The following is a 15,648-nucleotide window of genomic DNA, read 5'->3' as shown; positions in this document are numbered from 1 at the left end:
AGCAGAGTATGGTCGGTACGATCAAGCCGTACCCCTCGTAACGCTCAAACCGAGTACCGAGCTGGTTCCCCCCCCCCCCCCCCCCCCCCGGTCCGTTCTACTTTACCAGAACGGCTTCTCGTCTCTGCGCGAGCGGGCTTCTCCTCACACAAACGATCTTCCTTTTCGAGCCTTGAACCAACAAGCCGTGTCTATTCTGTCTTGGGGTTTTGTTGTTTCGTTTGTTGGTGGAACCCCTGGTACCTGTAAATCATGGAGATCCAGTTCTCGATCCCTATCACTGGAGGGCGATCCAGCAGCTCGGCGCCGTAAGCCAGAAACCCTGTCGCACACAATATGGATCCGAGCACAGCTGGCTGACTTTCCGTTCTGTCTTTTAGTTCTTCTTCAGGTACAGACACTGAGAGATCTGCAAATGCGACGGCTTCAAGGGCCGGTACGCATCGATTTGCGCTTGAGACAAGGGCACGACATACAAGACGAAGCTCAAGTAGAGCTCGCACGGGCTGTGCTACATGTGAGTTCGGTACATATCTTTGGTGAGTCTGTTACTAACGGCTTCTTAGGCAAGTAAGTGTCATGCAGTTGGTCGCATGAACTCAATTCCTTGGGGTGCAGATGGCGTAAGAACGGCACTAACATCGTGAAGAAAGCGACATGTCAAATGTGACGAGACGAAACCAGCCTGTCTTAATTGTTTAAAATGGCGAGGCTCATGCGATGGCTATGGCGACGCAGCAGCTACACCCGCTGAGAGCGCCACCGAACCTCGGCCGCGCTCAACAGCCTCAAGATCAAAAGCAACGGCGAACTCTGCGACCAAATCCCGCGCAACGTCCAAGATTAAGGTTACTACGGGCTCAACGGCTGTTGTGAAAGCAAGACCACCAACGATCCCCGAAGAACCTGCAATCAACACCATCTGCTTCACAAGTAGTGAGCAGCGATCGTACTTTGATGAGTGGTCGGCTCTTAGTGTCGGGTTTCTCAGTGGGGGACTCGGAGACTCACGATTATGGACGACTACAATGCCTCAACTTACACTACAGGAACCATCACTGAGGTATGCTGCTATGGCAGTAGGCGCACTACGTAAAGCTTCAAATGTCGAGTTTGAAGCATCTTCACCAGGAAATGAACTAGCAGGCGATAACAAGCACTACCTCAACGCAATTGTCTACTATTGCGAGGCCTTACAACTGCAGGCCAAGGCCAGACCAACGAAGGAAGGGCTACGAACAGCGATGCTGGCATCTCTGCTGTTTATCTGCTTCGAAGCGCAACGAGGAAACATGCCAGCGGCTCTCAAGCACATCACTCACGGCTTCAGCATGTTAAATGAGCTTGCGGCCTGTACGGACAAAGCTCCCGGTCTTGTCAGAATCGCCCCTGCACCTCCAGCGCTCGTCCAGGAGATTCTCGATTGTTATAAGCCCTTGGAACTCCAGTCACGATCATTCATGGGGTCGTATAGGAAGTTCTTCTTCCCGCCGAAACCGCCCGCAGTCGCCACAAACCAGGCTCCTCCCTCACAAACGGCCAGTCCTCGTTCGGTATCGAGTCCGCCAAGTCAGCCTGGTACACCATGGGCGAACGCGCATTCAAGTCAACAGAACCCAGTCGGTCTTCCGAGTCCGCAGAGTCAAGCAAGCCCGCAAGCTATGTCAGACCAGCAGACACCTCCGCGACCGCCTCCACAAAGACCCCCGGGTATCGCGCCGTTTACAAAGCACTCTCCATACTTCAGGCCGAAGCAGACCAACATCAGTGTGATTGAAGATATGCCTGCTGTTTTCAGCACGTTGGACGAAGCCCATGGATACTGGACATTACTGCAGAGGCAGCTTGTGCAGTACATTCCTCTTCTGACCGCCACAACAGCACAGCTTGCTTTGACGAAAGTGAAGGATATGAAGGAGCTGGAAATAAAGCTAGACAGCGTGCGACAAAACCCCAGGATCTCAAAGTTTCTGGAGGAATCCAGGCATTGGCTTCAACGATGGTCGACATCATTCAGTCCACTCCTTCAAAGAGCACAGGACAATCGTCAGAATGATGAACAATCGTATCTACAAGCGATCAACTTTCATATCGAGTTTCTCATTCTCTACATTTACACAGCCATGCCACGATACTCTGGTGTCGAAACAGCAAAGGACCTCACGCCACAATACCGGGAGCTGAACGCCATTGCCGAGACTCTAATCGCATCGCGTCCCAACTGTGGTTTCGCAATGGACTCAGGCTGGACATGGCCCCTCTTCGTCTCAGCATTCGGCTGCCGCGATCCAGAAGTCAAGCAAGACGCAATTCGCATCTTAGGGAAATACCCCATACGCAACGCCCTCCGCGACAGTCGTGTCTTCCGCGCCATCGCTCTGAAGAACCTCGAAGTCGAAGCTATGAACGCAACGGAGGGCGATGAAGACCAGCAGTGGTTACGACTGAGGAGGAGAGAGCTCGTCTTCGAGGATCTGGGTATGAATATTATCTTTCGGTATGCGGAGAAGAGCCAGGCCACGGGGGAGTGGGAGCTCATCGAGGAAGTGGCGGCGTTTATGGTTGGAGAGGATGGGCAGTTGAATTGGCATAGACAGCCTATCTCGGAGTCGGTGTCGATTCTTTCGGGTGTTTGTTAAGAGTTTTGATGGGAATAGAGGAGGATTTGGGCAAGGTAGATAGCAAGCGTAGGAGTTTTGGCGTGCGTGCTTTTAGGCTACGACGATAGCCAACCATAGGATCTTACGACTTGTTTTGAGAGGTGCCAGTATCCGTAATTTGATGTTATCTAGACGTGTTGAGATAGCATCTGGTGAACCAGGAGATGAGTGACGATACCTGCTCAATTGCGTGATTCATGGCGAATTGAACCTGGTAATGTTCTTGCTAAGTTGTATCGTATACTGTAATGCTAATAAGTACAAATCCTGTTTTTAATTACTTTGTTTGATCAACACTTGTTGTTGTACATATACTGTTATCAGTTTGATGGTGTTGGTGTTGTGCTTGCCGTCGACTCGTGCCATTCACATGTGCAATCGACTATTGGTCAACCAACAGATAGCAAAACTACAATATTGAGACAAATTATGAGTAAACTGTTATTCAAGAAATAACAGCATCTTATATGAATATAATTTGAGTTAATATCTAAAATTATCTGCCGTTATTCTCACTATCATCCATCCCTTTCAACTGCCAACTTTAGGGTATCTACCTCGGCGCAGATGCCGAGGTCGTCGGCCTCAGGCACGCGCCACCTCCACATTCTGGGCGAGGCACCTGGACGGGAAGTGACGTGCCTGTGCCTCGGGGTTCGGCGGGCCAAAGCGAATCCCCAAGACCAAGCCCAACGCAGCTGAGCTGAGCTGGCAGCACCTCTCTCCCACCCATTCATTCCATCATCACCGACTATCACCATCATATCATCCTTCCTATCAACACCGCTGATAGCGCGTCATGGCTGGCGACTGATTCCAATCCCGCCAACGACCGACTTCACGCGCGCACCGCTCCTTTAATATCGTTGTTTCCCCCTTGTCCGATCATCGCCGACCGACTGTAGAGAGACTGAGAATATGGACCCTTCTCTGAAGCGCGACGTGCCTGCTTCGGCTGCGAATTCTACAAATTTACCATCTGCTACGACGAATAAGCAACAGAAGAAACCTTCGCTCGGTCGCATTCTGTCATTACCGCCTAAATGGCTGTCTACGTATGAGGAGTTCATAACCAAGAATGCCGGTCAGGTATCGCAAATTGAGAGCGCTCTACGGAGCTTGACATATATAATTCCAGGTAAGCCTTTCCGAGACGGATGCTCAAGTTTGGGGCTATTTCTAATGAACGTACAGGCCGCTTCCGCGATGCTGAAATCGCATCAGAGTCAATCCACTCCGGTGTTCAACTTCTATCTCTCTACCATGACTCTCTCCTCCAAAAGGCTATCGCGCGTCTGCCGATGGCGAGCATGCCATCAGCACATGCTCGATATACACGATACTGGACTCAACGGAGTGGTGCATACCGAAGAATAGCTATGTTTTTACAAATGATCATCTACACAGAGATGCTATGGGAGATGACAGCCAAACGACGAGGTGGCGAGAAGTCACGGTGGAAGGTAGTCGTGATCCTGGAAGCACTTAAGGCCTTTTGCCGTCTTCTACTCCTGCGCATCACACGGTCGCGTCCACTCGTCACGCCCGTGCTGCCTGAACGTGAGCCCATCCCTGAAGATGCGGCCGCAGATGAAGAGGAAGAGATTGCGTACCGAAGTGAAAGTGAACTCATGGACGACGTTTCGGTGAACGGCTCTGCGTCAGGATCCTCGCGGGACATGAAACCCGCGCACGAGCGTGAATGGACCATGCCCCGAACAGGAATGAGCTTACCATCATTACCAGAGGGAGGAGACATCAGCTCGTATCTGCTGGGACGCGTGCTTACAGCTGACGACATCAAACCCGCGACCAAGCTTCTTAATCAACTCCAGGGAAGTGGCCAGGGTGCTGAGATACTGCAGATCCTGTCACCGCTTATCTACGCTTCAGCCATGGCCTACAACATCAGGAGAGGTGGCGACAAGAAGAACTGGACCCCTTGGTTGATCGGCTTTGCAGTCGAGTATGCTGCCCGGCAGTTACGAGACCGAGGGCTACGAACCACATCCCTTGAGCGGGAAGAATGGAGCAAGCGTGGTTGGGCCATGGGTTGGTGGGCGATGAGGGGCGCTGCATACGAGAACATCACCAAGGGAGTCGTCGGAGGTGTAACAAAGAGAATGCCCTCCTTCATTGGTGGTATCCTTGAGGACTACGAGTACCTCTGGGAGAATTACTACTTTAGCACGAGCGCATAATGTGTACTACTCTCTGCACTCAACTTGGCTTGGAGAGCGGACCATGCTGTCTCAAGTACATTGAAGATTATACTTCGCCGAGACATTTCGGCTGACGATCTCGGCTACTGGACGTTTTGGAAACGTTTTTCTTCAAGTAAACATTACGGGGCATAGCATATACGATCGGCAGATGGGCAAAGAGCGGCTAGCCATGCGAGCATTGACTTTGACTTTGGTGAACACCCGATTTGGAATACAACTCTCGCGCCGGTGTTGCACGATTGCTCTTCAGCTCTGCCCGTGCGGTCTGGTCTTTCCCCAAAGCCCCAAGCCCAAGCCTAAGATCGAAAGTTGGAGCCCTCCTGTCCGATCCCATTCGGAGCGATCAGGCATAGTGTTTCTCTGATCGTCCTTGATCGGGTTTTGGGCTTCCATCTCTGGGTGGTGTGGGTGTCCAAGATGGGCGATCGCAAGGGTTCGCACGGACGAGAGCACAAACCTGACGATCAGTTACACCTTGATCACTGTACGAGTTATTTTTTGTCTCTATCTCTTCTTTCTATAGTTTAATAAGGAAACGAAATGTAATCATCCAAGAAAAGTAACGGCGAACTAGGATCGGGACTAGAAAATCGGTGACGTTTTAGTGGAAAGGGGGTGGACGGGGGGGTAGGCCAAGTGAAGGCAAGCGAATGGAACTCAACTCAACTCAACTCGAGCCATCTCGACTCCAGTGCGCGTGGCAGTGCTCGGCCGAGAACATGAACCCCCTGTAGATGGAACGGTACTTTACAGCGTAGGATCCGTAAGAAGGAGGGAGAGAAGACCCCGATTCCGTTCGGCTCTCCGCAGCTTTTGCGCGGCCAAAGACCTGCGATAGAGAAAGACGGAGGTGCCGGGGTGTGGAGGAGGAGGTGGCGCACTCGGAGCCGGTGCGTTTGGAGGCTGGTTTCATGTTGATTTGGAGGAGCGTGCAGTGGGCTGTTGTGTGTGTTCAACAGTCTTTCCCCTCCTCTTCTGTTGTTGAGAATCTTTCAGCTGAAGAAACTTTCAGCTGAAGAAAGAGACAACATCTTCTCGAAAGAGACGGTGAACGAATTGCCGGATATGTTATCTCGCAAAAAAACGTGGTGCTACTCCGTCCCTTGCATGCAATACATATTTGCCCTTTTATATATACCAAACGGGCAGGGTATAGACGGTATATCGCTCCTTTGGTATAGAAACGTTCTGTTCCCGAGCAAGGTTTGTCAAGGTACCATGCTTAAAAAAAAACCCCTTCATCCCCTATTTCTTACTGTGCCTCAGTCTCTTTTATCTCCGGGCTATCTCAGCTGGGCAATTGTGTGCTGCGCGGTGCGTAGGTACCCGAGCCAAGGATGGTGAAACGTTTGACGTTGTGGTTTTCTCTGTGAAGAGGGGGCTGAACGGGAAATGCGGGAGGACTAAAAAGCAACGATACAATTAAAAATAAACGCAGACAGACGTACATACACAGAGCTTATTACGACAAGAAAGAGTTTTGGTCGACGTGGGACAGTGACAGTGACACACAGTGTTCATGTTTAAACATAGAAACACGAACCCAAGAAATGGGCTAGAAAAGGGTCTTGAGCGACATGCTTGCTGCATATGATCTGCTTTTAATGCTGGAATACGAAATGGGATCCGCAAATGAATCATGCTGTGGATATGTGCCTAAGGAGATTTTAGCCGTCACTGAAGAACACAAGCAGGCCAAGCTAGACACGATGGCTGCATAAGTGTCTCTGATAGAGCGGAACTCGACGAGAAATCGTCAATCAATTCTCGTGACTTTGTGCCCTTGAATGAAATTAGAAGCACAGACCCTGAGTCTCGGCGACCATGCCCAGAACATGATAGCGTCGTTGATCGGTTCATGTGATGATGATGATATGTAACCTCTGGTCCCTGACTAGAACAGATATGGATAAACTTTCAAGGACCAGTAACGATGCGACCATGAAAAATATAACTCTATACGCGGGTGAGCAATATCGCGAACTGTGGGTAATGAGATGTTTGCTAGTCTATGTAATCGGCACCAAGAGAGCGTTTGTCAGGGCGGGATGCAACTCTAGCATCGTCATCATCAAGGTTCTCGACCTCTGGATCGTCATGGTTGCTTTTCTGTCTGTCGGTCAGAATGGCCATGCCATGCTCAACGGCGAAAGGGGGCGGGACATGGGGAGTCGTGATACGCGAAATGATGCACGTAAGAGCGAGCGAGCTTCTCAAACTTGAACAGTGCGTGAGTGACTCAAACTTTACTGCTAGTTAGCTAGCTTCTGGCTAATCTCCCAGCCAAGACAAGTTTTTGATGATTTGACAGCAGCGGGATATTTCCTCTTGTTGCAGATACAGTAGGTAGATGCAGATGCAGATGCAGACAACCGAGCTGAGGCTGTTGTGTTTGTTCGGTTGGGCTCGTTTAAGTCCGGGTTTGTCTTCGTCCTGACAAGAGTCAGGCAATTTCCACATGTGCCGCGCCAGTAAAAGCTTACCCCTGTGCTGGGGCGCATTAAAGACCCTAGCTAGTCATCATGTTGCTTGCTTGCTTAATGCCCCGGGGAACTTCAATTACAGTGCTGAGAGGCACCAGTCAATTCGCCTCGCTCGAAAAAAAGGGAGCAGACGAAAACACAAACTGAATGAGGGCCCTGCCTTTGCCTGTCGTTCGTTGCGGGTGGAGAGGCCAAGACGGGAGGAGATAGGTAAGCGATGACGATGATGACAGCGGCGATCCAGGGTCGAGAAGAGCTAGAGTTATCCGACTCACTCACTGTAGGTACCGTTTGTATAGCAGATCCAACCACAACGTTGCTCGTCTGCCCCTTGCGTTGCTCTCTTCTCTTGGTGTGATTTGATTAGAAACCAGTCCGGGCTGATGGAAGAGGCGTCAATGTGCGACGTTGAGTTGCAGACACGATGGTGCCATAAATCACTACAGGTCAGAAAGGCTAGTCCAGTTCAGTCCAGTCCAGTCGCTCAACCAACCCAACCCCCAGCTCCAGCCTCAGCTTCAGACCCAGCCACAGGCTTGATCATCCTGGAAGCTTTGAAATCGAGCTGTAATCCGGATGCTGAATGCTGACTTGGCCGAAGTGAATTATCGCTACCTGGTCATTTATGACTTGAATGAATGGTCTTGGCCCGGCACATGTCATGATCCATGCCTGGGTTCGACTGTCGCTGTAACCCAACAGCGGAACTCTTTTCAGCGTAACAATCAACCCTTTAAAGAGACCCTCTTCTAGGTACAGTAATTATTCTTTTCTTCTTTTCGGTCATTACCCATGCTCATATAGAGCCACGGACACGACATCATTCGAGCCAAGGATGTTGCTCCTTTTCTTGTCGGGGCCTTCCCCTCGGACTTATACCTGTAGTGGCTGATTGGCGGAAAACCGTTTCGAAACGCTCGACGGGCGGCGTCGACGGTTATCTTCTGTCTCATTCCAGTGCACAGTAAACTCTTCTCTGCCTGGCTAGGCTGGCCGTTTTGGATCGCGACCCTTGAATTGATGGCTGTTGGCTTTACCCAATGTTCCTTGCCGTTGGTGTTTCAGGTGAGCATAAGCTGTTACAGCGCGGGTTCCGGGTTCGAGCCAGATCAGATCAGCATTCCGCCCAGAAAGGCTGGAAGCACGTTTTGGCCTGGGTGGCTTAAAGAACTGTGCCTTTCCGGGACCTGCGGGTAGCCAAAATTAAATTGATCTGATTGACTGAATCAATCCCAGAGATTGCCAGAAAAACGTGGTAATCCCCATCATCGTCAGCTAGCAAAAACAGCTCTGATAACAAGGGACGTGCCACGGAGTATCCTACCTTGATCGAGCCAAACCCCGGAGCAAAGAGAAGGGATTTGGAAATAGACAGCCCAGGATCAGCAACCGGGCTCTTTAGCACAAGGAAGCTTGGGTAAAGGGCGCCGCCTTATTGTATCGTTCATGGGCGATGGATCTTTCCTCTGTGGATCATATGCCATGCTCGTGTCATGGGAAATTCGCATTCTGAACAGCTTCATTACGGCCATTACGGCCTTCCTTCTCTCAATGACAGATAGGACTCTCGCTTCTCGGTCTCCCGAACACGACCCCATGTCGATTCTTGTCGCTCTGTGCCTTCAGCCGATGCGCGGGACAGGGGCAATCAATCCTATTTGCTTGATTAGCCAAGAACGAGACATTGCATTGAAGCGACAACGCAACTTGAACACAAGCAGACGGACAGGTAATTGAATTGCTATCTTTAGAGTCAATATGTGGTGAAACACAGGTCTTTCTGTGTTTGTATGGCTACAACACACACTGATACACCATCACGAGATGTTTTGGCTCAGCTAGGCTGGCTGTCATGTCACAAGTGAGCTGGCGCCTTTTCTGTCGCTGGCTGTTTTGACTCAAAGCTCCCGCTATCCATCGTTCTTGGGGTTGATTGACTGCCAGGACCTGGTTCTGAACCCCCCCGGCTCCTGTTGGCTTGGTGCTTGGCTTGGCTTCTGGTCTTGGCTAGGCCGGTTTCTGCTGCAAGACCCCCTGTCCTGGCTCCTTGGCTCGTCATTGACCCCTGGCCCCGCCTCGACCCAAACAGAACAAGGATGTGCCTGTCTCGTCGCCCATCAGGTCCCGCCTGTCGGTCGACGGCGCGAGAGAGGGGAGATCTCGTTGCCATGACGCTCTAAACAGAGAGATGAGATCGTGATGAGTTAAGAGACGAGGCAAGATGGAGAGGAATAGGGATAGGGATGGGGAGGGGGATGGAGGAGCAAGGCGAGATCGTCGCTGTTTGCTTAGTAGAGCGGTTATCGAAACGAATCGACGGGAGCCATTCAGATGATGACAGTAGCGCTCTCCATTACATTACTTCGACAGTACAACGGCTTCATCCGCGAATAGGGACTTCGGTAGTGAAGCACAACGTGCTGTAAGGTAAGCAGGCGTACATTGGCAATGCAGTCACGGCCAGTCAATAGGATCCTCCCTGTACGTCACGTCACTATTCAACTGTACCTGTCGATTTTATCTTCTACCTTACCTTATCCTTGATCTTTCCTCGATCCCATCCCCCGGATCATTTTCTCCTCCTCCACATCATCCATAGCTTCTCTCACTCACTCACTCACTCACTCACTCATCCTCTCCCGTCGTTATATCTACACTCTCACACGGAGAATAGGCTCTTCTATTTTTGGGGCACCTTATTCACCCGACACGGGTAGTGAGTGAGTACTCGATCTTGGATTCCTGTTCCTCTTCATTTCCACATGGGAAACCATCGCGGCTCGTCATTAATCATTAATTTTTGTGAAACTCTGGCTCAAGAGCCGGACAGCACGGGACGGGGCTTGATACAGCCAAAAAAAAAAAAGGAACAGGCCCCCAAAAAGACCGCAACAGCAAGGTACCCGAACCTAACCAAAGTGGTTCCCCATTTTAAACACCAGGGACAATTTTGGTTGGTTCAAGCTCTATTTTTCGACCCCATTTGCTCCTTTCTAGGTTCTGCCCCAGTCCCAGTCTCGTGGGTGTCTGTTCTTTTTGGGGCAGTCAGTCAGCCAGACAGTCATTGAACTGAATTGAGTGTGTGAGCGAGCGAGCAAGTGGTGCCAGAATCACAAACCGACGACGCCTCAAGCACGGGCTCCAAATCGGGCCCGCCCCCCTTCTTCAGTGCGACAAGCTCCTTCCAGCACCAGCGATAGCGCACTGCTTAGCTGTCGACAGCCGCAATTACTGCAGCAGCACAGAGCTACACAGACCAATTTTGTCGCACCCCCTAAAACACCACCTACCTACGGAGTACAATCAAAACACAAAAAGGCACACAAAATACCAAAGGCGATCATTAATTAGTCGGAGAAATATCCTGGCTACACTACACGCCCCTTTCCCTTTCTGATCTCTGCCCCATCAGCAAGCAAGTATCGTTCCGTCTTCTCTCCCCCCATCAGCCACTGATCTCTCAATCTACGGCGGATACTGTGCTTGTACCGAACGACCAGGACCCAGTGTCTAGGAAGACTCCAGCACCAGCACCCCTAGTCTAGCTTCTTCCTCACTCCCACTCTCCCACTCCTACGAGAGAGGCACTCCCTGTAAAGTACCTGACTGAGCAAGCCTGTACCAACCAACGCTTGTCGCTGTCGCTGTCGCTGTCGCCGCGGCCTGCGCCTACTCCTACACTACCCTCCCCATCCCCCATCATCTTCCATCCTCTCCCGTCGTCGTCTCTTCACAACTCCAAGCTAACCGTCACCAACCCTTTTTTTTCTTTCGTTTCTCTCTTGTTTCTTTTGCTTCATATCCACTCTCGCTCAAAGGTCTTGGGACCTTAGACTCTCGCTTTTGTCCTTCGTTGTTCAATCGTTCCCGAAATTTGACGGAACCAACTCATTCGCTACCTTACTTACCCCGTATTATCTATCAGCTCATCACCCATCGACTTCAACCACATTCGCTTCAACAACCGCGTTATATCCAACCCAAATTTTAAAACCAGTTGACGAAACTCGAATATCATCGCCTTGCTCATCTTGATTCACCTCGAATTTCCGATTTTCCCTCCATGTGAGCGGAGCCCATGGACCCGAGACAGAACCAGAATCAGCGACACTCAAGTCAGACCAGCAGCCCTCAACAGCATTTCGATTTCCAACAGCACAACATGTCGCAGCAACCGAGTCCCTCGCCTCAGCAGTCTCACGACGCGAACCCTCAGGATGTTCTCGCCGAGGCCCGTAAGAACCTCCAGGTCCTGATTGACTCAGGCATGTCCAAGGAGCTTCTCCACCAGCTGGTCGATGGCGGCCATGGCCTCAGCTTGAACCTCAGCGCGATGACAGCCATGCAAGCCATGCCTACGATTCCTTCTCAACCTCAGCAGACTCCCTTTAGCCAGCAACCTCCCAACCCGAGTCATACGGCCTCTACTGCTTCGCTTGCTCCACCACCACCCATGCGATGCCCTCCTCCGCCTCCTGTTGCCTCCAACGGCCCCAGTATCCAGACAGTGACGACGACCCCTAATAGCGTTTCATCCACCTCCACGACCCCCTTGGCTGAGATTAAGCATGAAATCACTTCCGAGGACATGAACTGTATGTGAAGCTTGCCCAACAACGAAGCCTTAGCCCCGGGAAACTTGCTAACATTGATGCTAATAAAGTTCCCAACTCAGCCATGTTTCTTCCCCCTCAAGCTGCGTTTAGCCATCGCCCTCGCATCTCCGTTTCGTCGACGAGCTCCGGTTCTTCTGGACATGCTTCCATCTGGTCGACCAACTCGGGACAGTCTTCGATGTCTTGGCAGTCCGCCTCTACTTGCAACCGATCTCAGGCGCCGCTCCCTATTCCCCCTTCCAGCTCCTTGAACGGACTCGGTCCCATGAGTGCCCCGGTCGGCACAGCTGGTAAGACCAACATTTATTGGTGCACCTCGTGTGAGACCAGCTTCAAGCGCAAGTACGACTGGAAGCGCCACGAGGATGAGTTTCACGAGCGCTGGCGCAAGTATCCTTGTCCCGAGCCTGGATGTAACCGCAGCTTCTGGGGATCCAACTCGTTCAATCAGCATCATAAGCAGTGCCACGGGTGCAAGACTTGCCCTCACGCCGAAAAGGTGGTCAAGTTCCTCCGAAAGCGCAAGTACTGGGCTTGCGGCTTCTGCTCTGCCCTCCACCCTGCCCGCGAGCGCCACGTCGAACACGTTGCTCGACACTTCGAGTCGGGTATGACAAAGGGTGACTGGATGCATTCTCGTGTTGTGTATGGTCTCCTCCATCAGCCTCTGATCCACGAGGCTTGGGATGCATTGGTTGTGAGCAAGCAGGCCGAGTACAATGGCCGACGACCTCAGTTCAGTTGGCACCCAAGCAAGACTGGCCGTGCCCAAGGCTTCCTCGAGAATGAGAACCCCGGCCAACTCCAGGACCTGCTTGAGTTCTTCTCTGGAGATGAAGGCGAAGCTCAGTATATTGTCAGCGCTGCGTACAACCTAGCCGATATCGTTCTTACCTCGGCACCGATCCCCTCTCCTCAGTACTCACACGCCAGTCTTGGACCCCAGGGCTTTACACACGACCCACGAATGTCGTTTATGCCGCTGCCTACCCAGGGCCACGCAGGTCATCAGTCTCTGATGCCTTCACCTGACCCTCAGCAGACCCAATTCAACACGCCGTTCCGAAACACGATAATGGTGCCTTCCCAACAATTCCCCTCACCCTCAAGACCGTCACCAGACTCTTCGTCCCACTCTCCGATGGGACCTTCAACATCGCCGTTGATGCCGCCACCAGCGCCTTCTCCGCTCGAGAAGCGTGAGCTGCCACCACCCCCTCACTCACAGGGCCACGACGCTGGTGAGTCAATGATGGACTTTGAGTACTCGCCAGCAGCACCGCCTGTTTTGTTTGACGACTGGGAGAGTCTCACAGGCTCTGTTGTCGAGCAGCACGGCCAGCAGCATGACGGTGCCACAAGTGGCTGGGGAATGGTGCAATATTTCAATGACCCTCGCGTTACCTCATGAGCTTAAGCTAGCCACACACAACACACAACACACTCTTTGACTCTTGGACATGACTGAGCCATCTGATTTGCTAGCCCAGTTTTGGGTTCCCCCACGTTTTCCTTGAATCGAATCAACAACAACCCTTGCAGACCTCTCGGTGTTCTTGCAAGCATTTTCCTTTTTTGTTTTTCCTTAGTAGATAATGATAATACCCCTTCATCGAGACGACAGGTGAGGGCATCTGGATTGTTTTTTTATCTTGTCATGGCAGGCTGAAAGAAACGTATTGGGCTTATCATGCCCTGGTCCTGGATCAAAAAGGTGGAGTTGGGTGATGCAGCTGTCCTGTCGTCCTTTGTTTCCTTTTATGTCATTGATGGATGAGAATATATGGGAGTAACTTGGGTTGGTGGATTGAATAGGGACAAAAACCGGTGGTTAGTGAGTGAGGATGTGTACTGGCATTGAGGTTGGTGCGCATTTACAGCGACGCTGAAGAGCCATATGCTGTAAGATAGGATATGATAGGAAGAGAGAGAAGCAAGCAAGCAAGAAAGGAATAGAGAACCCGGAAGGGACGGATTTGAATGAATGAGTGCGTCAGAGGCTGAAATATATGGGATTGATTTGAGGAATGTAGTGGAAATGAGGTGGTGTCTGAGACAATTGGGCTGGGATGTACTGTACCTTGTGCAGGTAGGGCTTTGGCTAGGGAGATGTATGTCTTGGATCTATTTGGGTGCATGTAGATATAGTCACGAGTTACGATGCGTTGAGCTGTAATACACATTGAGTTTTTACTTTGATCTTGAAGCCGCAGTCTGACCATGATGAGATAGATGGCTGGGTTGGCGGGGAGTCGAATATTCATCGCTTGGCAAGACTATTTTGCGGCGTACAAGTGAGCGATGAAGCCATTATATGAACTCTTTAGCTGCCTGAACAGGACATGTAAGATAAAGGTGAAGATAATGGGCTTGTTTGTTCTCACCTCGTGGCTGTGCGCCTTTGTTCATTCACTTGGTGGTGTACATGGGTGAAGACAGTGGTGACAGTCTCATGTACACCATCAGAGTCCATTATTGTTCCTGGAATATCGACTTCTCATGAGTAGCTATATAACCAAGATGATCTTACCTCACGGCATCTCATCTTCTCTCATCACCGTCAATAGCTTTGAGAATTGTCACAGCAGCAAATATCACAGCTCAGGTAGTCTTCGTCTTCACTAACAGATAAACACAACAAAACACCAAGACCCTTGGCCCATCATGTCTAGACACAGCAAGCGCTCAACCCGCAAAGTCGGTTTCCTAGATGCCCTAGGCCAATGGACAATGGGTCCCTCTCTCAATCGCAGTCGCAGCTCCCGCTGCCGTCGTCACCCACGCAGCACATCAGCAACTCGCGAAGCTCGTCTCGCAAACGCCCCGAAAGATCTTAACCTCACAGCTCGTCAATGGCGTCAATACGCTGACGTCCCTCCTGAGCCACAAGATGAGTGCGACTGCAGTGACTGCGGTGAGGACTATTCTGATGATGAGCAGAAGCCGCTTGTGAGTGCGGAGCCGGTGCAGAGGATCTGTTCCAAGTGGTCGCACTCTGAGGGGTCGGCGTTCACGCGCGAGCCGCCGGCTGTTCATAGAGATTCGGGGCTGAATCGGATTCTGGGGAGGGTTGAGGCTGAGATGGCGGAGGAGCAGAGGCTTAGACATCGGGTGAGTTATGATGCTGATAATGATGCGCTGTTTGCGAATATTCCTCGGCGGGATCAGAGGAGTCCAGGTGAGATTATAGTCCACCGTCATCGTCTCGGCGACGGAGAGGACTTTCTTGCAGTTGAGACCTTTGGACACGGTGATTCCAGTCATCGCGACACAGACGTTCAGTCCGTACGCTCATCACAGTTCTTCCTGAACCCTCGTGAAGCACCCCCCGTCCCTCAAGATCCCTGGCCTTCATCACTTCAACATGTACCCGAGAGTACAAAGACTAGAATTCAGTCTTGGAGGGACTGCGTCAAGGACGGGCCGGAGCCGGAGCCTTCGGTGTTTGGGGGCAGTAATGCCCCGACGGTTTGGCCGGGGAGTGGAGAGACGGTTGTACCGGATGATAGCCTTACGGAGGTTGTTGTGCGGAATAGTCGGGGATCTTCATGGAGGGAATCGAAGAGTGGTGGGAGTAGACGACATTCGGGGAGGAAGTGAGTGGCTGAGAGAAGCAGAGTGAGTGACAGGTGAGATTAGTGTTTAGGTAAGTCATTGGTGTAAG

The 15,648-nt window shown here is 51.4% G+C and overlaps 4 protein-coding genes across 4 annotated transcripts; all 4 read left to right on the top strand.

Moving 5' to 3' along the window:
- Nucleotides 1-252: 252 nt before the first annotated feature.
- FPRO_09049 (uncharacterized protein) lies at nt 253-2,639 on the top strand (the record flags this gene model as incomplete). Its single annotated transcript, XM_031224455.1, has 4 exons — nt 253-308; nt 381-517; nt 567-570; nt 650-2,639. 4 exons carry the CDS (start codon nt 253-255, stop codon nt 2,637-2,639), a joined length of 2,187 nt encoding a protein of 728 aa, XP_031089713.1.
- A 939-nt stretch (nt 2,640-3,578) lies between these two features.
- FPRO_09050 (uncharacterized protein) lies at nt 3,579-4,861 on the top strand (the record flags this gene model as incomplete). The annotated part of the gene is made up of 2 exons (XM_031224454.1): nt 3,579-3,798; nt 3,855-4,861. 2 exons carry the CDS (start codon nt 3,579-3,581, stop codon nt 4,859-4,861), a joined length of 1,227 nt encoding a protein of 408 aa, XP_031089712.1.
- A 6,669-nt stretch (nt 4,862-11,530) lies between these two features.
- Nucleotides 11,531-13,395, top strand: FPRO_09051 (uncharacterized protein; the record flags this gene model as incomplete). Its single annotated transcript, XM_031224453.1, has 2 exons — nt 11,531-11,963; nt 12,032-13,395. The coding sequence occupies 2 exons, from the start codon at nt 11,531-11,533 to the stop codon at nt 13,393-13,395; spliced, it is 1,797 nt and encodes a 598-aa protein (XP_031089711.1).
- A 1,253-nt stretch (nt 13,396-14,648) lies between these two features.
- FPRO_09052 (uncharacterized protein) lies at nt 14,649-15,584 on the top strand (the record flags this gene model as incomplete). Its single annotated transcript, XM_031224452.1, has 1 exon — nt 14,649-15,584. The coding sequence occupies one exon, from the start codon at nt 14,649-14,651 to the stop codon at nt 15,582-15,584; it is 936 nt and encodes a 311-aa protein (XP_031089710.1).
- Between the last annotated feature and the right edge of the window lie 64 nt (nt 15,585-15,648).

The sequence above is a fragment of the Fusarium proliferatum genome, assembly GCF_900067095.1.
Source record: "Fusarium proliferatum ET1 genome assembly, contig: FPRO_scaffold016, whole genome shotgun sequence".
NCBI classification, from domain to species: Eukaryota; Fungi; Ascomycota; class Sordariomycetes; order Hypocreales; family Nectriaceae; genus Fusarium; species Fusarium proliferatum.
This window is presented reverse-complemented; position numbering and strand designations above follow the sequence as displayed.